Source organism: Ascaphus truei, chromosome 18 (assembly GCF_040206685.1).
Source record: "Ascaphus truei isolate aAscTru1 chromosome 18, aAscTru1.hap1, whole genome shotgun sequence".
Classification (NCBI taxonomy): Eukaryota; Metazoa; Chordata; class Amphibia; order Anura; family Ascaphidae; genus Ascaphus; species Ascaphus truei.
Window position 1 is genome coordinate 10,189,764 of NC_134500.1, and position 24,699 is coordinate 10,214,462.

Below are 24,699 nucleotides of genomic sequence, written 5' to 3' on the forward strand. Positions count from 1 at the left end.
ACAAACCTGGCATGAGTAGAAACGTGCTGACTTCTATTTTGTATCCAATTACGTCACGAGGTGCTAAAAACCAGTGCGTCCGACAGCAAATCTGTGACAACTGACATCCTGCAGGAGTTTTTTTTAATTAAAACATATTTTACCACTTTTAATGTTTAGAATGAAACCTGGAATATTACATATAAAATATGTATTATAAAAATCATGTGTATGATTTCACTTTCATGATATAGATCTGGTACTTGGCTGGCAGGTTCTAAGTACCAACTGACTTAAGGGCAACATGACATCTTAACCCCTTCACAGCCTTACTGCCCCATCTGGCAGTGATGGGGTTATAATCATGAGGATTTGTAGGAGTAAGAATCCATGGGATCACTGGGTCAGACCTCACAGGGCCCCCATTCCAGAAATGGGTGTTTACTTATTAGCAGCACACAATATAGAACCGTTTCCATGGAGATTAGACACTTCCGGGGATTATTTTTTGTCTCACCGGAAGTGGTCCTTTCCTTTGCCTTTCCCCCCTCTACACGAGCTTCCTTACTTTGGTACCGACCGGAGTCACGGGCTGTAGGCTGGTAGGTTACGGCCCCTGCCTGAGGGGTAATTAGGGGCCGGGGGGTGTCAGCTCCCGGAAGAGAGGCAGTGGATGCTGTCACACGGAATAAGACCTGCAGTGAAGCCTTACTAAGTGGTGACAGAGCTGTCACACATCCAGTCACGTAGGATGGAGGCTTTACACATTATATCTGATTGTTTATATCTATATATAGTGTGTGTGTGTATATATATATATATATATATATATATATATATATATATATATATATAAAAATATATATATTTTGCATGGTTATTTTATACCTTAGGGGTGACCCCATTAAAACGTTGGCCTATTGAGGTGATTCAGCATTGTTGAACTGTTCGGTGTATGGCGTGAGGGTGATAACATTATATAGGTATATAAAGGGGTATAAGACGTGAGGGTGATAACATTATATAGGTATATAAAGGGGTATAAGACGGTTACCCAAACTATTATCCGCTTTGCTGCCAGACACCTGCAATGTGTTGTCTGCCTTTCTGTCAGGGAAGGGGTTAAACAAATGATCCCATTGTAAAGTGCTTATGATCGTGAAAGGACGGATTTGACACTGACTGATAACAGGGCTTTCTCTGTTATAGTGCGGACCCTGTACACCGCGCTGTACATATAGCTTTGCAGGCACAAGACCCGGCTTACAATCTATGTGTTTTGGTACCTGAGGCACAAGGAGATAAAGTGACTTGCATAAAGTCACAAGGAGCTGACACCGGGATTAAAACCTGTTTCACACTCCATGTCGTGTTTAGAGTCCGTGCCTTTACTCGCTGAGCCGCTCCTTCTGCCAATATATTAAATATCTGGGGGAAATTGAAATGTGTGAGAGATTGAATGTAAATTAAGTGAAGGTGACAAACCTACAGTGCGGACGCATGGAGCTAGCTGTGACAAACTTCATTAATCCTACAATAGATTAGGTAAACCAGCCCAGTCATTGCAGCTCAAATTCCTAATAAAGAATTCAAATATAAAAATCTGTTGGAATGATGCAATAGAAAGGCAGGACCTCCCTTGTGATTCCGAATCTGTCTTATTTATTCTTGCAGGTGTTGGGTACCGAACAAGAGCGTGATGGCATCAGGCAGGCAGGACGCCCCAGGGCTTCCCGATTTCACCATCCTCAAAAAATTAGCCCGAGACCAGCTAATCTATATCCTGGATCAGGTTAGTGCAGGCTCAGCACTCTACCGACACACACACATTCTCTTTTACATCATAGATTTGCACATCATCTTTGATTACAAATTTGAACTTGCATTGAGATGTCATATGGGGAAAAAGGGAACAAAATTATGAGTGTTGGGTAAAAAGGCCTGATGATCATCAAACCCCTCCAGTGAAGCACAGCCCACTCAGTAATGAAAGCGGTGAGATATTTAACAGTATTGCTTTTTGTATTATAAGTAGGCTTAATGTGTCAGTGGTAGCATGCATTGTATGACTGGTTATTTATTAAAGCTGCAGATCAAGCAATATCCTACATGGGTGTTTTTTTTTTTTTATCAGTTCTGTACTATGAAAAAATACTTGTAGCCTTTTTTTTTTTTAAACCACTGACATTTTTAATGTAATTATAATGTAACAAGCATTTTTTGTTTCTATAGCAACCATTTACAAAGTCCCTTCCTCTTCTGAAACATGCTCTGGCACACCCCTTTTTGAGCCCTGCCCTCTCTCTAGCAGTGCACCAATTGTATCTAGTGACTGTCTGGTCACATGATCTTCCCCACTGAACTTTGCATCTTTGGTCCTCTCATGCTGCACTGACAGCCATTTAGTGAACCCCGAGCCGAATCTTTGCCGATTGATTGGCAACGTAGCTAATTACTTAAAATTGTGTGAATTGTATTGATGCACATATTAAGGGGGGGAGGAATGGCATCTTAGACTGCTGCTTTAAACTCTGATAGTACCAATTATCACACACAAACATTTCTTAACTTCAGTTGGAGTTTCAGTGTGATAGTGCCTAATGTAAATGAATAATTTACTGAATAAAACCTATATTTCATAAGTCATATGTAATAGGAACCGCTGTATGTCACTGACACTTCAAAGCAAATCATTATTTATACCTAATTACAAAAGAAAAAAACATAATATCTATGAAACTGATCTCCTCTGCAGATATTATGGCCGAGTCTGTTGGTAAGAGTACCCATATTTGTTGACTCCAAGTTGCCCATTCCCACCATCACTAAACTGATCCTGACAGTCACTTGTTCTTCAGATGGTAAAATTAGGTTTTCTGTTATGTAAATGTACACATTACATTTTATATATATCTATCCAAGTAAGCAAAATGAGTGTATTCCAGACTGACCTGTAAACTGTACTATATCCTACATCAGGGGTTCTCAACTCCAGTTCTCAAGCCCCCCCCCCCCTCCCCCCCTCCCCCCCTCCTCCCCCCCCCCTCCCCCCCCCCTCCCCCCCCCCCAACAGGTTAGGTTTTAAGGATATCCTAGCTTCAGCATAGTTGGCTCAATCAGTCTTCGACTGAGCCACTGATTGAGCCACCTGTGCTGAAGCTGGGATATCCTGAAAACCTGACATGTTGGGTGGTCTTGGGGACTGGAGTTGAGAACTCCTGAGCTACATATTTCTCTCTGTCTTGCAAATGTGCGCTCTGCATGTTGTTTACTTCCATATGGGTACCAATGACGATAACATCCATCACATTAACTGATGTGCATTCAATTGCAGCTCCCTGGAAAAAAAGATTTGTTAATTGAACCTGACTTGATGAGCCCACTGGACCGGATTGCCAATGTCTCCATTTTAAAGGTACCGTATTTGCCTGCAACGTGAGCACAGTAAAAATGTATTCATGCTGAATAGAGACTTTGTTACTAAACTGGTGTTCTGGTAAAATCCACTTGTCATTTTCTAATTTAATTGTTCTCGGTGAAACCAAAATTGAAATAACTGTGATTTTGTTTGTTTATAATGCCGTGTTGCATAGTCGGAGTTCTGTATAATCAGCTGACACCACCCATATTCCAGTCCTTGGCTTGGGCAATGTATGGCTGCTCGCTCTGGAAGAGAAGGGGTTAATAAACAAATGTAAACCGGGAAGACCCCTTGCCTGGTTCCGCCACCTACCGGCTGAATAAATCAGAGCACTTCGATTTTATCACCAACCGTGATCCCCAAACTCCAGTCCTGAAGGACCGCTACCGGTCCTGGTTTTAGGTATATCCTCTCAGCACAGGGGGGCCCAATCATTTTGCCTGAACCACCTGTGCGCAAGCCGGGGTATCCTTAAAACCTGGACAGGGGGCGGGTCCTTGAGGATTGGGGTGGGAAACCGCTGACTTCCAACAGTCAAGTGCAAAGTGTCTGTAAATCAGGGGTCTCAAACGCGGTCCTCAAGGGCCACCAACAGGCCAGGTTTTATGGATATCCCTGCTTCAGCACAGGTGGCTCAGTCTTTGACTGAGCCGCCTGTGCTGAAGCAGGGATATCCATAAAAGTTGGCCTGTGGGTGGCCCTTGAGGACTGAGTTTGGGACTCCCTGCTGTAAATCATTCTGGTTTCCTTTAAATTAATTACTATGATTGGTACGGTGGCCACGTCACAATAAATACAATGAAATAAAATGATGGAGCATGTTGTGGGCTGGGATCGGACCGGCCTCAGGTCCCTAAATGAGATTTACATTTGTATTTTAGCAACACGAGGTCGACAAACTGTACAAACTGGAGAACAAACATATTTTTAGCAACTGTGACCAGTAAGTTCTTGGGACATTTTTCCTTTTCTTTCTTCTTCTTTCCTTCTAGTCGCATGTAATCCACAATACGTTTGGACAGGGGGGCTCAACTCCATTCCTCAAGCCCCCCCCCCCCCCCCCCAACAGGTCAGGTTTTCAGTATATCCCTGCTTCAGCACAGGTGGCTCAATCCGTCTTTGACTGAGCCACCTGTGCTGAAGCAGGGATATCCTGAACAACTGACCTGTTGGGGGGGAGGGGGATGCTTGAGGACTGGAGTTGAGCACCCCTGCGATAGGGTTGTGACATTTGCAATATGATGACTTTTCTTGTTTTTTTGTTTTTTTCCCTCTCTTTAGATTGTGTTTTCTGATTAGACCACGTATCCTGCGTGTAAAGTACATCGCTGGTAAGTCCTGAACTTTTACTTCCAGTGCTAGAGCGACCTGCCAGCCATTGATCTGCAATGCGCTTTTATTTTTATAATCCCATGTAACATTTTAAATGGGGATTTTATATTCATCATAAGTGCACAAACTGCTGATATCACATGTCCCCTTTGTAGTTGCAAACATGCGCATTGTATACAGGGGCAGATTTCTGTGCCTTGAGTATGTTACACTTGATACATCTCACTGCTCTCCCAATTGATTCATTACAGGCATTGTCAATGCAGATAAGGCAGCCGGGAGAAGTAGGAAGTACAAGATCATATTTAGCCCCCAGAAGGTACGTGTAGAGTACGCAACACCTCTTGTTTTAAATGCGTGGTGCTGTTTTAATTCACTTTCTAGCTCCATGCAAAGTAAGTGTACCAATATCCGCAGACCAGTCTACTGTTTGACACCAGTATTTAAATGAAATATGAACTGGAAGAAAGGGGTGTTAGGATCTGTAATTGTACGTTTTGTGTGTTTCAGTTTTATACCTGTGACATGGTACTGGAACAAGAGGGAATCTTCGGAGGTAAGAATGATTAAAAACAAGGCGAACCCTTCACAGGTGCGTATAATGAATTGCTAAGATTTAGGCAGTCCTAATCGCCCTAGGAGACCCGGAACGGTTCATTACCATCATATAGGGACTTGCCTCGGGTGCTATAGAATATTTAACAAGATGCCCTAAACTCTCCATTTCCAAAAGTCCTGGCAGAATTATATCACAAGCGTCCCTGCCAATAAAAAAAGACTAAAACAGACCCCACGTGTTTCTCTTTTACAACAGAGGAGAGGCCTACGGAAAAGTATGTTGAATGGTCCTATAGCCCTGACACAGATTGGTGGGGGAGTCTGCACTCTCTACACACGATTTGATAGTTCATTTAGTGGTGCACCAAAGCTGTGACGAAGGTCGCATACAGATCACATAGAATTGAGGGAGAATGCAGGCACTGGAGGGAAACATAAAAACTAAAAGTAAGATTTATAGAATCATGTTGCTGAACCCAACGGGTTTCGGGCCGGGATCAACATATGATTCAATCAATCTTTTCTTATTTCACGCGAGTGTCCGAACCCTCCCTCAATTCTACACCATTGGCTGCAGCAAGTTCCTAACATCTGAGAACTGGTTTCCAATTTGCCAGTGTTGTTATATTCTGGTGGATTGTTAAAGTAATATTCTTAGGAGTAATATGGACGGGTTGAAATCAGAACACACACTCCCTTCTTGATTTTTCCTTTTCTTCCAGACGTGACCTGTGACGAGTGGTCCTTTTATCTCCTGCCACTGGATGATGATATTATCAGTATGGAGCTGCCAGAATTTTACCGGGACTATTTTCTTGTGAGGAATACAAGTTTAGCATTTCATGATGCTTGCCTTTCAGGGAATTCAATGTTTGAGGGTATAAGGTTGAATGAACTCCGTTATATACAATAGACAGGAAGTCTTTGTAGCATTCAAAGGTTGCTGTTTAATCTCCATAAACCCTGGGTAGACTTTCTGAAATCTGACACTTATAAGTCACCATATCATATTCAAGATTTATAAGTGAAATGAAAGGACAGTGATGTAGTGGGCCTAATGTTATGGAGATAACTGTAGTTATGTTACTAGCAAATTATAGGCATAATCCAACGTATTCACTTGTTTTACCAGGAAGGAGATCAGCGCTGGATCGGAACGGTAGCCAAAGCCCTCCATTTATTGAATTCCATCTTTGGACCGTTCTCAAAGACTTATGGGATAGGACGATGTGCTAAGGTAATGTCTATAGAATTCAATGTAAAATGTAGTGTGCAATTGGAGTTTATTTGATCTCCTTGTCACAAGTCAACTTATAGTTGTCAAATACTGGCCACCAATAAGTGTCCATCTCTTACCATGCAAATCATGGCAAAAGCACATGTCTCTAAGGACATAGACAGAGCGGAGATGACTTAAATCCAAGCAACGTAAATGTTGTATGATTTTCCTAAATGCCTTGCAAGGAACGGCTAGGATCTTCTGTTCCTCCTAGAAGATAAGAGGATGGGGGTGGAATTAAGGTTTGCAAAATATATTCAACGAGGGACGTTTTTTTCCCAGGGAGAGAGAAATTAAAGAAAGAAGGGGATATGTTTTCAAGCCAGAGGTGGGGCATAGGGGACACATTTCTCGCTCAAAGGGTAACGAATGCATGAAATATCTCCGCAGAGGCACAGTTGAGACCTGATGATTTCGGAAGCAGGAAAAAGCATGTTAAATTATGGTGGGGAATGGTAGACTTGTTAGGCTCCATGAAACTTATTTGCCCTCAATTCTGTATTGCCCATTGATTCGTGTTCTTCTGAACAATTATTCCACTGACTGAGCCACCTGTGCTCAAGCAGGGATATCCTGAAAACCTGACCTGTTGGTAGCCCTTAAGGACTGGAGTTGGCTACCCCTAAAGTACAGATTGTTTTAGGGTTTGAAAATTGCATTGTACAATATATACCTTTTCCCTGGTTATGCAGAAGAAAATCAAACACACATGACCATTTTCTCCTCATTCCATCAGGAAGGCCTTTGACAGAGGGCAGAATGTGTAACACAGGAAATGGTTTGTGAGTGTGTGTTTCTTGTTTAAGATGGCCCATGAAGTGTGGAGAGAACTGATGGATGACGATGAATGCGACCAAAAAGATAGGCGATCCGAGGTCGGCCTCATCTTTATGATTGACAGAGGTAGCGATATATTGCCTTTTGATGGTTTAGCAACTGTTAAATAATAATATTCCACTTATTATTTCTTGTTCAGAAAGATTCCAATACTTCAGAAGATAGTTTTCCAGCAGACAGTCAGTTTATACTTAGGCCAGGTCCATAGTAGGCGTGCAGAAGAAATCCGTGACCTACAAGGTTGCGCGATGGAGGGTGTGGGGGGGGGGTGTACCCGTGACGTCACACGAGCGGTTCGCCCTCATTGGCTGAACCGCACAAGTGACTCGCCGTTGCGCAGCAAATTCAAACAGGTTTGTCTCGCCGCGCATCAGCCGCCTAGTTGCTCTCGTGCACGCGCCATCTATGGACATGCGCATTGGCCTCCAGTTGTTTGTATTTGGCGCTCGCGACGTCAGATCCACTATGGCTGCGGCCTTAATGTTACTTATAGATGAAAGTTCAGTCAATGATGGCAAACACATGCTCAGATGGTAATCGTAGACATAGGAACCCTTGTGTTCACTCACATGCTCCTTAGATGGTACATGCAGTGAGTGTGCTCGAAGAGTGATCCAGCAGAAAGAAATAAAATGGAGAAGTGACCATAGTTATTGATCACTAGCTCCGCCCCCTTTATCCCCATGGCTGCTTTAGACAAAGAACTTCCAAACGACTTCAGGCTCAGATTTCCTACCAGGCCTTGATAATCCTAACCTACTCCAACCCCTAGCACCTGATATGCATTGAAGCCTCACTAGAATACAGCCCCTTTTGACTGTATAGGAATTCTAAATCCTTTAACGTATTCTCATGCAATTGCATTGATTATAAGTTCTCATTCATACATTTAACATAATAAATGGATTTATACGGCAACTGATGCATAAAGATGTGAAATAAAGTAACGGCTGCACTAATGAGTGAGAATCTGGTTCCGTTCAGCTGTGAAGTGGTTCAGTATAAAGTTCTAGTAACCATACTAGTTCTGGAGAAATGTAGACAAAGCTACACATGAAGAAGAGACCTGTGAGGTTCCGAAAGCTCTGAGCACCGTATTATATCTACAAACTCCCATGCTGTTCCTTTTTAAAGGTATCACATGCACAGATTTGCCCATAGAGGTGGTGCTAAGACACGGGAGATGTTCTTGGGAGCTCCATTCCGAATAACGTGCTAGAAATACAAACCGCTAATTCCATATTCTTTTGGAGAGCGTACGGTCTCAATCTATTCACCCTCCTGCTTGACTCCGTTGTAGGGTGAAAATAATGACTCAAACGCAGCTGCAGTTTGCAAGCGATGCCTAACCTTTCCTAAGACACTGACTCTGGCACTGAGTGTGACTCATGGGATCCTGGTTCAATTCCCGGTGTCGGTTCCTTGTGACCTTGGGCAAGGTCACTTTATCTCCCTGTGCCTCAGGCACCAAAAACATAGATTGTAAGCTCCAAAGGACTGTGTCTGCAAAATGTCTCTGTAAAGCGCTACATAAAACTAGCAGCGCTATACTAGAACATGCTATTATTATTAATTATGTATCAGGATGGACTATGTAATAGGGAACATTGTTTTATTAGAACTATATTGTAATGTCGTTTGTCACTTTGTCAGCTATATATTTAATTTTTCTACATCTATACAATATTTTTATATATTCATGTGTTTTTGTGTTTTTGTCACACTTCCTCAAAAGAACATGAAAAACAGAAGCGGCATTTCTTACATATGAAATCAAACTGCTGTTACAATATATCGTTGTGATAAGATGATACATTTCTAAGTGATATATGCATGCATCTTATACAATGATATTACATGTTACCTTCATCTCCTGCAGTGCATATCGTGTGTGTTCTTGAGGTGTCCCCATTGTACCACGCTACAACATATGTTGGCACTTTACAAATAAACAATAATAACGGCCTGAACGTGATACATGAAATCCATTTACTGGCACCAATGTTAAATATAGAAAGGGTTAGAAAAGGGGTGCTCAACTCCAGTCCTCCACCCCCCCCCCCCCCCAACAGGTCAGGTTTTATGGATATCCCTGCTTCAGCACAGGTGACTCAATCAGTGGCTCAGTCTTTGACTGAGCCAGCTGTGCTGGAGCTGGGATATCCTTAAAATCTGACCTCCTTGGGGGGGTCTTGAGGACTGGAGTTGAGCCGCCCTGAGTTAGAACACGTTCGCATGAAGAACGTGCATTGTATAGTGTATTTTTGGAAGACCATGTTGGAAACTCCTCTTGCGGTTCAGGGACCTAGAGGAAATGTTGGCATTGTCTAAATATTGTCATCCCCTTTTTATTCCAGACGTAGATTACGTCACCGCGCTGTGCTCTCAGGTTGTGTATGAAGGGCTGGTCGATGATATTTTCCGCATAAAATGTGGTAAGTTGGATTCTGCCCATTTCATCCAATTGAAATCCTCCCCCCTAGTAACGCTGCTATAATGTATACATGCCCAGCTCTGTGCTTGGTCGGCTTTCACATCCCCACCATTATTACGTTACAGGAATGAATTTGCTTTTCCTCTTCTTTTGTATTGATTGGAAAGATGGCAAAGATCATTTTAGCTTCGCAATAGAATTGAGAAGAAAGGGCATACAATAAGCGCTAGCATTTAACAATACTCCGTACGTGATGAATAATATTGTGCGAATAATAAAAAACCTGGGTTCTCTCGGAAACCCAATTCAGAACATAGTTGGCGTAGGTTCTCTTGGGGCGATGTTCCAGAAGATCTGTTGAAACAAGAATAAACAAAACATTCAGGTGGTCCTCGCTTACCGATGTCCCAGTTTCCGGCGGATGCCTTATCCGACGCCGGACCTGATAATCGGCGGCGGTGACCGTCGGATAAACATGGGGCCCGCAATCTGACGGTCCGTTAACCGATGCCGGTTTGCGGCACGCATTCTGACGGATAAGCGAGGACCGCCTTTATAGTGTAATATGTTCAAGAAAGATCACCGCTTGCTGACACTCCTGTAGAGTTTAGTCTCACAGTTTGGTGTGCAATGTGCTCATTGCAAGAGATTTATAATTTTATATCACAACTTCCACTTGGTGTTAAACAGGTTACGTTCTATGTTAGCTTTCTGCATGCACACAAAAGTCTCTATGGTAGGGGAGAGCACTGTGACGCAGGAAAGGGTGTGAAAGAAGTAACCCAGGTAAGCGGGGAAACCAGCACATGCATGAACCCTCATAAAATAAACTCTCCTCCAACAGAGGCACAATACACAAACCTCGGCAAAAATGATGAGGGAGCAATTTCAACAAAAAAGAATACAGAATCGAAATCGTTACAAATAAGTTGTAGTATTCAATGCAATCACTATGGATTTATACACAATGGTGAGAAACACGGTGAAAAAATATAGGAAGGAGGGGAAGAGTCCCTTCTTACACAGCACTCAAATCTGATAAGGTGTATAATAAAGCCATAAATAAAACGTAGCTTTTACTGTACGAAGCTTCAAAAGAGAGCTGTGACGTAATGAACATAACTATTAAACCCAGGACAAGGCCTCATATATAAGGTACTTGGTACTTCAGTTACAGGTATGGGGAAGGAATGCCGAATATGTATTACTCCAATACCTATAAGGCGTTCACATTCCCCAAACGTGTAACTGAAGGCATTTGTGCATGTTTGATATTGAATACTAAAACTTTTTTTTGCATGGATTTAGACTCTCTGGTCTCTTTTTTTAAATGCCTTTCTAGATAGATTTTCTTATCCTGGTATTAGCCAACTAAAATCTGATATACTCTTCCAAGCCACAAAGCACTGCTGAATATTAAACTGTTATGATAAGGAGTTGTGTTAATTAGTAACACAGTGCTCTGAAGGTATTGTGTATATACCTGGTATATATTATACTTCATGAATAAAAACTATTTTGGTGCAAGAAAATGATTGATTTGAACACCTGTGTATTCTTCTTTATTTTACCCGTATAGGAAGTGTGGAGTTTAGCCCTGAGGTCACGTCATCCGATAAGAGTATAAAAGTTCTTCTAAACTCTCAAGATAAGGTGCATTTTTTTTTTTTTCTCATGAATCGTTTTCCTGTATTTTCATCATGGAATGACGTTGGTTAATTGGGAATCCGTTGTCCTTCCTCCCCCAGGTATTTAATGAGATTCGGAATGAACACTTCTCCAATGTCTTCAGCTTCCTGAGTCAGAAAGCTCGCAATCTGCAAACGCAGTATGATGTAAGTGGCACTGATTCGTCTTCACGCGCATGTCATGGTGGAAGCTCACGTTGTGTTTGCACCAGTACTCCACTTGCTGAGGAAGTCATATTACACTTCTTCATCCTCATTATACAGTTCCAAGGTGCGGGGAAGCGGCCTCAGGCGAGGAGGAGAATCCGGCTTGTGCAGCCAACACAACACAGACATTTTCTGCAAAGTGCAGGTCTCCTCTGGGACGGAGATACAAAGTAGAGCTCTACTCACAAGTTCATAATGCAATTCTCCATTTAATGTGACAGCCAAGAACAGCGGAAAGAAATGTTTCAGGTCCCATATGGACATTTCATCAGGAGGTGCAAGGTCCATATTGGAACTGAAATGCCTTTTCGCTGTTCTTGGCTGCTACAATAAATTAAGAATTGCAATATGAACTTGAGTAGAGATGTACTTTGTATCTCTGTCCCAGAGGAGACCGGCACTCTGTATCTCTGTCCCAGAGGAGACCGGCACTCTGTATCTCTGTCCCAGAGGAGACCGGCACTCTGTATCTCTGTCCCAGAGGAGACCTGCACTCTGTATCTCTGTCCCAGAGGAGACCTGCACTCTGTATCTCTGTCCCAGAGGAGACCTGCACTCTGTATCTCTGTCCCAGAGGAGACCTGCACTCTGTATCTCTGTCCCAGAGGAGACCTGCACTCTGTATCTCTGTCCCAGAGGAGACCTGCACTCTGTATCTCTGTCCCAGAGGAGACCTGCACTGTGTATCTCTGTCCCAGAGGAGACCTGCCCCGTGTACCTCTGTCCCAGAGGAGACCTGCACTCTGTATCTCTGTCCCAGAGGAGACCTGCACTCTGTATCTCTGTCCCAGAGGAGACCGGCACTCTGTATCTCTGTCCCAGAGGAGACCGGCACTCTGTATCTCTGTCCCAGAGGAGACCTGCACTCTGTATCTCTGTCCCAGAGGAGACCTGCACTCTGTATCTCTGTCCCAGAGGAGACCTGCACTCTGTATCTCTGTCCCAGAGGAGACCTGCACTCTGTATCTCTGTCCCAGAGGAGACCTGCACTCTGTATCTCTGTCCCAGAGGAGACCTGCACTGTGTATCTCTGTCCCAGAGGAGACCTGCCCCGTGTACCTCTGTCCCAGAGGAGACCTGCCCCGTGTACCTCTGTCCCAGAGGAGACCTGCCCTGTGTACCTCTGTCCCAGAGGAGACCTGCACTGTGTATCTCTGTCCCAGAGGAGACCTGCCCTGTGTACCTCTGTCCCAGAGGAGACCGGCACTCTGTATCTCTGTCCCAGAGGAGACCTGCACTCTGTATCTCTGTCCCAGAGGAGACCTGCACTCTGTATCTCTGTCCCAGAGGAGACCTGCACTGTGTACCTCTGTCCCAGAGGAGACCTGCACTCTGTATCTCTGTCCCAGAGGAGACCTGCTCTGTGTATCTCTGTCCCAGAGGAGACCGGCACTCTGTATCTCTGTCCCAGAGGAGACCTGCTCTGTGTATCTCTGTCCCAGAGGAGACCGGCACTCTATCTCTGTCCCAGAGGAGACCTGCACTCTATCTCTGTCCCAGAGGAGACCTGCACTTTGAAGAATTTGTTCATCCTCGGTGTCACTGTTGATCTATACATTTGCAGCATCGCTTTCATACTCTTTAGTTCTCTTTTTTTAAAATTTATTTTATTTATAAAAATGTGTTACCAGGAAGTAATACAGTGAGAGTTACCTCTCGTTTTCAGGTATGTCCTAGGCACAGAGTTCTAAAAATACATGGTTACATAAAAAGAACAGGGTTATACAGTCAATTCACAGACATTTCATGGACAGATAAAGTTGGAAAATTGGGTGCAGGGGATAAAGGGCTTGTGATTGAAATAGAGCAGCTTTAACATCACTTTAACGAACGGCATCAAACGGCTCACACCCTTTGGCTGCTCCAAAGGCTGTCCGCCTTTGGGGCAACGCAGATGTACACTGGGGTGGTTGCTTTTCAATGCAGCTGTGAACAAAAAGTTCTTTGTGTCCTCTTGGCTCATTAACATTCCAGTGGGTGGGGTTGTACAAGCAAATGTTAACCCTTAGCACGCTAGTCCTGTGCAGAGGGGAGCAGCTCTTGGGGAGCCCCATCAGGCTGTCCGCCTTTGGGGCAACGCAGACGTACACTGGGGTGGTTGATTTTCAATGCAGCTATGTACTCGTGTCAACAGCAAAGCGTGTGTTCCATGATATTTGCCAGTCCGTGTTGCTTATGGGCTGAAAATACATCTTGTATATTAAGCACATGTTAACACAGCAGTGACGTGGTTAGCGCTGAGTGACTGCTTTTATTGTTACGACAATCATCATTTGCTAAACGAAACGTCCACTTTAAATGTCGTCGGGTACCAAATTGCAAGTGATAACTGCTTAGTGCGGTGAGTATTGTCTTATTGTAGCCAATTGTGCTTCTGGATATCAGCTATCCATACGTCTTGCTAATGAACGATCACAGTTTGCCTTGTCCGTTCCAAGTCGTGGGGAAGAGTGTTAATATCGTACACCTTTGTGTTTCAGAAACGCGGGGGAATGGACATTAAACAAATGAAGACATTTGTTTCCCAGGAGCTCAAGGGATTAAAACAAGAGCATCGCCTGCTGAGTTTACGTAAGGAAGGGCCTGGCTGGGATTAGTAGTACGGACGATGTATTCTGAACTGAAGAATGAATGAAAATATGAATATACTATGATGGGTTCATGCAAAGTTTTATGTCTAAAGCAAGCATAGCCAACTCCAGTCCTCAAGAGCCACCAACAGGTCAGGTTTTCAGGATATCCCTGCTTTAGCACATGTGGCTCAGTCAAAGACTGAACCCCTGATTGAGCCACCTGTGCTGAAGCAGGGATATCCTGAAAACCTGACCTGTTTGGCTCTTGAGGACTGGAGTTGGCTACCGCTGGTCTATAGAAAGGTAGGAACTCCACTTGCAGCCACAATCTCCGCCTCTAAAGGGTCTGCAATGTGCAGCAGCGCGTGGCCGCCGACTCCTGCCGCTGTAACCGCGTGGGCGACCTTTCTTTAACGAAGCGCCATTGTTTCCTTTTTGAAGATATTGGCGCCTGTGAGAGCATCATGAAGAAGAAAACCAAACAGGATTTTCAGGAGATGCTGAAAACTGAGCACTGTGAGTATCCTTCTGTTAACCCTGTCTGAAGGATTCATCCTGTGAACAAAGGGTTAAAGATACTCTGTCTGTTCACATCTGCTTTTAACCCCTTTGCTGCCAGCGATACTTTGCGCCTCTCTTATCACCCAAAGGGTAATTAAAGGATAATGCTGATGGTATATCCAACTATTTTAATGACATGAGAAAATAAAGTGCCCTTCACAGCATGAGATTTAATGCAATTCCGGTCTCGTATACTTACAGCGCTGCTGGAAGGCTTCGACATTCGAGAGAGCATCAATTTCATAGAGGAGCACATAAACCGACAGGTAGGTACATTAACCAGCGGGTAGGTACATTAACCGGCAGGCAGGTACATTACCCGGCGGGTAGGTACATAAACCGGCGGGTAGGTACATAAACCGGCGGGTAGGTACATAAACCGGCGGGTAGGTACATAAACCGGCGGGCAGGTACATAAACCGGCGGGCAGGTACATAAACCGGCGGGCAGGTACATAAACCGGCGGGCAGGTACATAAACCGGCGGGCAGGTACATTACCCGGCAGCCAGGTGCTCAGCAGTGAGATTGTAATGTACAAATTGAGACTAAATATTATAGCGTGAATGCAGACTGAATCCTTGATCTTTTTTGCTGGTGTATTTTCTGAAGATCAGCGTTTTTGTTCCCTGTTAAGCTGAAGGTTCCTTCGCCCGTAGGTTTGTTCCATTGAGAGTTTACGCTTGATGTGCCTCCTATCCATCACAGAGAATGGTAAGCATGCCTCTTACTCGCCGTGTTCTGGATACAAAGACTTGCGAGCTGCAGCTTGGTCTCAACCGGTACCCGGTGGGGAAAGCCTCCTTCAGGTTAACACAGCAGCATGCCAGCAGACTGACCCATATTCCCACTCGTTGTATAACATTGTCCATTCTAGTTATTTAAAATGAATAATCTATTGCTGAAGGAGCGGCTCAGCGAGTAAAGACACTGACTGAGGCCTGGGACCCGGTGCGCCCGGCGGCGCGGGCGGCCACACGCAAGTTCCCCACCATCAGGGGAATCCTGCGGATCCGGTCCCGGTCCCCCCTGGCTGCACAGCTTACTACACGCTGTGGCGCGTCAGCCGCTATGGGATACAAGAAAATGGTGATCCCTAGCGTTGACGCGTCACGTGGTGTGGCTGTGAGCCAATGGGGAGGGGAGGCTAAGGGAGGAGGGGAGGCTTCGGGGAGCGGGGAGGAGTGTGGAGTGAAAGCAGCGTGAGTGCCTGTCTGTGTGTGTGTGTGTGTGTCTGAGTGCCTGTCTGTGTGTGTATGTGAGTGCGTGAGTGCCTGCCTCTGTCTGTGTGTGTGTGTATGAGTGCCTGCGTGTGTGTGTGCCTGTCTGTGTGTATGTGTGTGTGTGTGTGTTGCTTTACTTACCTTCAATCAGCAGCCCGAGCCGTGGAGGGGAGGGGGGGGGGGGAGAGTAGCGGGTCCCTCCGCTCAAGCCACGCCCCCTCTCCCGCTCAAGCCTCCCACTCCCGCCCACCTCCCGCTCCGGCTCCCGCTCCCTACAGACCGCATATCGCGGTCTGTGTATGTCAGCGCCCCGCCTGTCTGCAGTGCGGGCGCGCTGACTCTGGGAGCGGGGCCTTAGCCTGATAACAATGACACTGCAGTGGATCAGGAGAACCTGCTTCTAGTCCCAGTGTCGGCTCCTTGTGGCCTTCGGGAAGTCACTTTATCTCCCTGTGCCTCAGGCACCAAAACATAGATTGTAAGCTCATCTGGGCAGGGACTGTGCCTGTAACATTCCTATGTGCTGCGTTATCGCGCGCTACACTGTAATTGTGACGCGCTTTGAGTCCCATTGGGAGAAAAGCGCTATATGCAATAAAGTTATTATTATTATAGCACATGATGACTGAATAATGACCAAACTGACATGTTGTAACCCCCTAAACCCCGTATTCCTCTTACATAGACGTCATCACCAAAATCTATCCACAGGCATTAAGAATAGAGTTTTTACTGGTTCATTCCTTGCTCTTTATTTATTTTTAATGTCTATAGGTTTGATCACAAAAGATTATCGATCGCTGAAGACTCAGTACCTGCAGGTTTGTATGAGCAACTTAAAGCAGCGGGCCAAGCTGCAGGTTTAATATGTTCACCCATACAATCCACACAATGATAAGTGATTAGCTTAGTTGCAGATCGATCCGTTCTCCTGTGATCGATCGGTGAAGATTCGGCTCGGGGGGTTCACTAAATGGCTGTCAGTGCAGCAGAAAAGGCACCAAAGATGCAAAGTTCTGTGGGGAAGATCATGTGACCAGGCAGTCACTAGATACAATTGGCGCACTGCTAGAGAGAGGGCATGGCTCAAAAAGGGGTGTGCCAGAGCCGGTTTCAGAAGAGGAAGGGGATGTAACTTTGTAAATGGTTGCTATAGAAACAAAAAATGCTTGTTACATTTTAACCAATTAAATATGTCATTCAGAGTTGTTTAAAAAAATAAACACTACAAGTATTTTCTCATAGTACAAAACTCTTTTATTTAAATAAAAAATCATAGGATATTGCTTGGTCTGCAGCTTTAAAGCAGAGGGGGAGGTTTGTCCATGCTGTTAATTTTGACTTTTTTCTTATTTTATGCTGTAGTACTCCGGAGAAATATGCTTCTCTTCTATGGGGTTTTTTTTTTACCTGTGTATTAAAAACTGCCATTTCCTATTGTAACAATTCATGGTGTCGCTGTCTACTGAGTAAATACACATATCATTTCTCCATAGAAATTAACTTGCGCTCTAGATCAGGGGAGCTCAAGCCCCTCCAACAGGTCCGGTTTTCAGGATATCCCTGCTTCAGCACAGGTGGCTCCATCAGAGGTTCAGTCTTTTTTAGTCTTTGACTGAGCCTCTGATTGAGCCACCTGTGCTGAAGCTGAGATCTCCTGAAAACCTGACCTGTTTGCGGGGGGCGGGGGCTTGAGGACTGGAGCTGAGCCCCCTGCTCCAGATTCCTGTAAGTGCTATTTTGTATCTACCGATGACCCGAATATGATTTGGTTCTGTGTTCTTTGTACACTGTAGAGTTATGGGCCAGAACATCTGCTGACCTTCTACAACCTAAAACAAACCGGCTTACTGACCGAACAAGTGCCCGGGGAAACCTTCACTGCTGTGGAGAGCAAAGTGAGCAAGTTGGTCACAGATAAGGCGGCGGGTAAGACAGACATTCAGTGTTCATACAAACGTATTGTTTGTTAAATACAGTATTGGACCATTCACTAGAGCAGCGGTGCGCAAACTGGGGGGCGTGAGACTTTTCTGGGGGGGGCGCGGCGTTTACAGAGGTCCCGCGCTGAGAGCGCGAGGCCTCTGTAAACTTACTTACCCGGCTCCAGTCACGCGTCTCTATGACCCGTTGCCATGGAGACGTAACGGCAAATGGCGCCGCGGGTCACGTCACATCGCATGACCCCGCAGCGTCATTTGATGCAACTTTAGAGGTGAGGGGGGGGCACGACGGAGGAACAGAGCAGGTAGGGGGGCGTAGGCACGACGAGTTTGCGCACAGCTGCCCTAGAGAACCTACAAACAAATGAGGATGCAATCGGCAAGAAATTACTGATCATATTTGTGTTAGAGGCAAACACTTGTAGTCATTTTACAGCTATGTAGAAAGGTATTGTCGCTGCATACATGTGTTGTCAGTGATCCTCTGTCTGCTATGGGTTTCTGATCCTTTAATCAGAAATGATGGATGCTACCGAAGACGCTATTCAATTCATTCTTCATGTTGGTTTCCAGGCAAACTTACGGACGCCTTTTCCTCCTTGGCAAAAAAGAGTAATTTCCGAGGAATTAGCAAGAGACTTGGTTTGGTATGTATCTTCCCTGACATGTACTGAGACAAGCATGTGACATTCACCAGCACCTTCTTTCCTTAGTATGATTGCAGATCAGCTATACTTAGATGCACTATGGAAATAATGTCGCATTACTCCTTTTACAGCTTCTACCTTCCCAGAGAGCGCCGTCTCCTATGCAATATCATGTAAAGGTGTCTTCCCCGTGCTGGAGAAGACCTCAGTCCCCTTAATTTGAATGGAGTTGACTTTTTTGTCTCCAGCACAGGGGAGGCTTTGTCACAGCATATTGCAATGGTTTCGAACCTTTTTTTGGTTAAGGAACCCTAAGTGAAATTCTGAGGAACCCCAACGCTCTCTAATAACTGTGTGATCAGATGCATTGTGAGGAACCCCAACCCTCTCTAATAGCGCGTCTGAGATCAGATGCATTGTAAGGAACCCCAACCCTCTCTAATAGCGCGTCTGAGATCATATGCGTTGTAAATTCTTCTGTATTTGGTACAATTTTCCAATGGCCAGAAAATTGCAGGGAACCAAAGGGCTCCTAGGAACTCTGGTTGAAAAACACTGACATATTGAATAAGGGGTTATTATGTTATATCACTAATCTGTGTTTGGGACTTTTAGTTGTAGAAAAAACAATGTTCTACTTGCCCATAATGGCAGCTCCCACCAGAAGGTGCAAACATCCTAGAGTATGTATGTATGTATTTATATAGCGCCATCCAGGTACATAGCGCTGTATAATAAACGTGTCATAATATTATAACACAAGCGGTTCAGACATAACAATATGCCCCAAAGAGCTTACAATCTAAGTGTTATCTCTTGGGACACAGTGTATGCATCTGTTCTGTAGTTCTGTTTATTTGCCTGCATGAGAAATACTGATCATTAATTAGGAGCATGACTTGTATTAAGATCTTCCTTTCCCATGTGTCGGCAGATTCCTCGAGTAGATGGGGAATATGACCTAAAGACCCCAAAAGATATGGCCTATATTTTTAGTGGCGCCTACACCCCAATGAGCTGCAAAATAATTGAACAGGTATGTAAATATTCAACCGAAGCCTAACTATCAATCCACCATGTTATTCATCCGCAGGCTTCTCCTCACATCCGCTAACGTTTTGTGTACATGCACTATAGATGGTCACAAGTGTCATGGCTATGCTTTATATCTGTAATTCCCAATGTCCTAGCAATGCAAGTTAGGCAGAGAACACTTTATTAAAGGTGCAGTCCCACTGAGGCGGACAGTTTACTGTTGTTTGTGGTCTCTGAGTAGGGAATCAAGTGTTTTCTTTCCCCTTATCCCAGCCTGTCCTTATCATAGAGCCAATAAAGATGTGGGGAGGGGGGACTCTGGCTGTACAAGCGCTCGCTCATCACGCAGTGACATCACACAGTGGCATCACACAGTGGCATCACACAGTGGCATCACACAGTGACATCACACAGTGGCATCACGCACAAGGAGCAGCCGGAAGGAATCAAATTACACAAGTCTATAAAAAGTATACAGTAGGCATCAGCTTTGAGTTTAAAAAAAAAAGGAATTATTACACAGATGAGACGCCTTAAACATGTCGGTGGAATGAAATCTAACTCTGACAGCACCACTCAAAAGAAGCGTTCAGTTTCTGGATGGTTCTCAGTGCTGGAGGACGAAAGGAATCCCTAATTCCCGAGTCACGCAAGCACAAAACAAAAATGTCCTCAGCACTCAAATAATGTAAACCGGTTGTGAATGGGAATGATGTAGTATCCCAATAATCATGAACAGTGTAAGGCATAATTTGAAAGACTTTATACCCTTTTTTTTTAAGTCATAAAGTGAGATAGGAGCGGCTAAGTGAGTAAAGACACTGACTGATAACAATGACACTGAGTGTGAATCGGGGGAGCCTGGTTCAGTTTCTGGTGTCGGCTCCTTGTGACCTTGGGCACGTCACTTTATCTCCCTGTGCCTCAGGCACCAAACACATAGATTGTAAGCTCATATGGTCAGGGACTGTGTCTGTAACATTCCTATGTGCTGCGTACTATACTGTAATTGTGACGCGCTTTGTGTCCCACTGGGAGAGCTATATGAAATAAAGTAATTATTATTACTGTTCATGATTATTGGGGTACTACTCCAGTCCCATTCACGATCACTTACGTATTTGCATGCTGAGGACATTTGTTTTTAGATGTCAGTGGAATTAGTTCACTTTGGTCCTAAGAGGGGTTACCCCTTCGAGAATGACCTTAAATAAAATGTTTATTTATTTTCAGGTTGTGGAACGCAAAGGTTGGGCAGGCCTTGAAGAAGTCACTCGCTTACTCAATGGCAATGAGTTTGTAGGTGTGTAGCGAGAAGTTCCTGTGCCTACATTTGCTTACACATAAAGTAACAAAGCAGGGAGAGGGAGGAGGGGGTATGATACTTTTATCGGACCAACAATTAGTTGAAATGTTACAAGCTTTCCAACCTCTCTGGTCCCTTCCTCGAACCTAAGGCTAAGGCCCCGGTATCTCCGCTGCAACGCGCGCCCGCGAGATTGGCGGCGCGTGCAGCCGATTCCCCTGGTCTGCAGCTCACTGCAGGAAGAGAGACCGGGGGGGGGCGTGGCAGGGGAGTGACGGGGGCGCGGCCATGATGTCACCCGGCAGGTTCGCCCTCATTGGCTGAACCGCCGGGGGGCGTGCCGTGTCGCTCGACGCGAGTCCTGCTCTCAATTCTATTGAGAGCAGGAGCAACTCTCGCCCCAGCGCTGCGGCCCCCCCTCGCAGCGGGCCCGGCGCCATTGAGGGGAGGGCTCTCGTCCGTGCAGAGTCCGCCACAGCGGGCGCTGCAGTAGGCAGCGGGGTCAAGGCCTAAGAGGTTGGGAAGCTTGTAACATTTCAACTACTTGTTGGTCCAACAAAAGGACCTTTTTGTTCTTCCTTTGTTTCTACACGGAAGGACCAACACGGCCCCCCACCCGTCTTTTGCTTATGCATGAATGAACATCATTACTTCCAGGGGGCAGCAACAATGTTTGAGCAATGCTTTGCCATTTCCTCTGGCAATAAAGCATGCATGTCGTGGCCGCCATTTTGCAAGGTGCCGGATGCAGTATAACCACGACGGTTCGTGCTCAGATGATCGATGCAGAGGGCTAGTTACATAGTTACATAGTTATAGAGTAGATGAGGTTGAAAAAAGACATGTCCATCAAGTTCAATCTATGCTAAATTTAGACAACAGATATTTTATCATATATCTATACTTATTGATCCAGAGGAAGGGAAACAAAAAAACCCAGATATCCAATGATATCTCATAAGGGGAAAATAAATTCCTTCCTGACTCCAAGAATTGGCAATCGGATTAATCTCTGGATCAACATCCTTCCCATGTATACTTATTTGGTATATCCCTGTATACCTTTCCTTTCCAAAAAGATGTCCAACCTTTTTTGAACAAATTGATTGTATCTGCCATCCCAGTCTCCATGGGTAATGAATCCTACATTGTAACTGCCCTTACTGTAAAGAACCCTTTCCTTTGTTGTAGGTGAAATCTCCTTTCCTCCAACCTTAAGGGATGGTCCTGAGTCCTTTGTTCTGCTCTTGGGATGAATAGTTCTTTTGAAAGCTCCTGGTATTGTCCCCAAATATATTTGTATATAGTTATCATATCCCCTCTTAGACGCCTCTTTTCTAATGTAAATAAATCTAATGCCTGTCTTATGATGCAATAGTCTGACGATATAAAACCATATACTCCACCTTCTCACTTTCCTTGTTAACAGCAGACAACCTCTCAGACAGAAACTCAAACACCGACTCCCAGAGAATCATCCTCACGGTTTTCCTCGGGGGCTGCACTTTTTCAGAGATCTCGGCACTGAGGTTTCTGGGGAAAGAAAAAGGTAATTTCAAGAAACACAGTACAGTATATGCAAAAACTGGCAAAAGGATTGGAGCATGCAACCAATGGAGATGCTGCCGCGGCTTTATTCCCGTGGCAGCTTTTTCATGAAGCCAATTAATAAACACATATGATTGATTGTAACTAGGTTATTTGGCTGGCAGCTTCTTTATGTTGCTTCTCAACCCATACAGCTCAGGGAATCCATGTAATTCATCGTCATAAAACATGGAGTATCCACTGACTTTTAGCCCTTAAAGCAGGGTAACCCACTTCAGTCCTCAAGAGCTTACCAACAGGTCAGGTTTTCAGGATATCCCTGCTTCGACTGAGCCACCTGTGCTGAAGCTGGGACTGATTTGAGCCACCTGTGCTGAAGCAGGGATATCCTGAAAACCTGACCTGTTGGTAGCTCTTGAGGACTGGAGTTGGCCACCCCTGCTTTAAACCTTTCACACGAGGTTACAAATCGTGCAAAATCAGCCCATTTTGAATCCCACAGAAACACGGCCCAGTCGAGGTTCGCAGACGTGCCGCCATGGCCCGAATTCTGTGCGTTGCAATTTCATTTGATACGCTTATTTGCAAAATCGCTAGATTCCATTAAAGCGCCCATCTGTTGCTCACTGTCTGGCATTATTTAGCTGAAAAACTGCTAATTTGGTGACATTATTAGGCTTTTTGAGGCTCAGCGAAACGTTTTGCCGGGAATCAAATTTGTAAAGTAAACGCTTTAAAGTTTTGCAAATGCATTTTTGGGCAGATTTGCGCGTCCTAACAGACCAGAATAATGACTTAAAAATATATATATCTTTCTTAATATACTACACAGCTCTTTTTATTTACTGATATGACAGCGGTTCTATGAGCAAAGGAGAAAATGCTTGACGTTAGTCACATGAATAACTGTTTATGATAACACAGTTTGCGATAGCCGTGACGGTATTGTGAATTTATAGGTTATTTTTATTTTTAGGTTACAAATTTATCTTCCTAACTACCTCGATTACAAACAGCGCACGGATGCTGGAGGCGATGATGGAGACCAAATCATGAATTCCAGGTGGGCCGTTGCCTGGAGCAAGGGGGGCTCAACGCCTGTCCTCAAGTCCCCCCCCCCCCCCCCAACAGGGTCAGGTTTGCAGAATATCCCAGCTTCAGCACAGATTGCTCAATCAGAGGCTCAGTTGTAGACTGAGCATCTGATTGAGCCACCTGTGCTGAAGCAGGGATATCCTGAAAACCTTACCTGTTGGGGGGGGTGCAGATAGGGGGGGCTTGAGGACTGGAATTGAGCTGCCCTGGTGTGAAGGCCAATGCATTGCGGGCGAATCGGGAGGCCAAGAAAATCTGCTGAGCCACATCAAAGTATAAACCCTGATCGTGTGTCCTAATGTCTGTGTCATTAGTAGCAGCGATCTTGTACATTACTCAAATTAATGTTTTTTAATAGGAAATGGGGAGGGGTTTAACTCCTACAATACCGGTTGTAAATGGTTGCCGAAATGTTGTGACGTGTCTTTAAATGCATTTTTGTTTAAATGTTTAACATGAATCAGTCTGTACCTGCGTCATATACGTGTCTCGATTAATGCTCGCCTTAAGGGGCTGATTCTATATGTGCTGAAAACTGCCTGATAGGGGCTGATTATATATGTGCCCAAGCAGCCAAAGTGTCAGTGGGGAGCTATATTTATTTTTATATTTTATTTTATTATTTTTTTGCACACCCCAATATACAAACTTTTCCCATTTTACTGTTTTCGTTTTTCCATGCACAAAAATGTTGATACACAACGTACCACTCATTGTGTCACTTATGACAACCTGACGTGGCACTGTAGATAAACGTGCCATTTTTGGGTTGGAAGCCGCTGTTTCTTTATCATTCTAAGAGTGTAGGTTACAGTGAGTTATAGTTTTTCACTGCTGGGAAATAGCGGCTGTAATTGTAGGATATCTAACGCGGCATTGCAGTTTTGTGACACGTCCTTCATCTCCACAGTGAAATTCATCGTACAAATAAACCATAGCTTTCTGAATGAATTATCGGGCACCTGGTTAGCTTTTTGCTTTTTTTAAATCCCAATTTTTTATTTATTTATTTTTTAAATATAAAGTACTGGCGAT

The 24,699-nt window shown here is 44.5% G+C and overlaps 1 protein-coding gene across 5 annotated transcripts; it reads left to right on the top strand.

Moving 5' to 3' along the window:
* Window positions 1-510: 510 nt before the first annotated feature.
* On the top strand, window positions 511-23,726 carry VPS33B (VPS33B late endosome and lysosome associated). 5 transcript variants are annotated; one of them, XM_075575466.1, is made up of 24 exons: window positions 511-581; window positions 1,654-1,771; window positions 3,314-3,394; window positions 4,282-4,343; window positions 4,682-4,731; window positions 4,984-5,051; window positions 5,243-5,288; window positions 6,013-6,107; window positions 6,423-6,527; window positions 7,376-7,472; window positions 9,764-9,841; window positions 11,420-11,493; window positions 11,589-11,675; window positions 14,216-14,306; window positions 14,750-14,824; window positions 15,071-15,135; window positions 15,527-15,581; window positions 16,865-16,911; window positions 17,887-18,019; window positions 18,607-18,680; window positions 19,615-19,716; window positions 20,949-21,018; window positions 22,451-22,570; window positions 23,546-23,726. In XM_075575466.1, the coding sequence occupies exons 2-24, from the start codon at window positions 1,679-1,681 to the stop codon at window positions 23,623-23,625; spliced, it is 1,848 nt and encodes a 615-aa protein (XP_075431581.1). In that variant the 5' UTR covers window positions 511-581; window positions 1,654-1,678; the 3' UTR covers window positions 23,626-23,726. The 5 variants fall into 5 exon arrangements, with proteins under 5 accessions (XP_075431581.1, XP_075431585.1, XP_075431583.1 ...); XM_075575470.1 differs by having other exon boundaries at window positions 22,454-22,570; XM_075575468.1 differs by having other exon boundaries at window positions 552-606.
* Window positions 23,727-24,699: the final 973 nt, after the last annotated feature.

Excerpts from the sequence above, each read along its gene's own strand:
- VPS33B (XM_075575466.1), top strand. The coding sequence starts at position 1,679 with ATGGCATCAGGCAGGCAGGACGCCCCAGGGCTTCCCGATTTCACCATC. Across the intron at positions 1,772-3,313 it reads TAATCTATATCCTGGATCAG|CTCCCTGGAAAAAAAGATTT; the intron begins GTTAGTGCAGGC and ends ATTCAATTGCAG. Across the intron at positions 15,136-15,526 it reads AGGAGCACATAAACCGACAG|GTTTGTTCCATTGAGAGTTT; the intron begins GTAGGTACATTA and ends CTTCGCCCGTAG.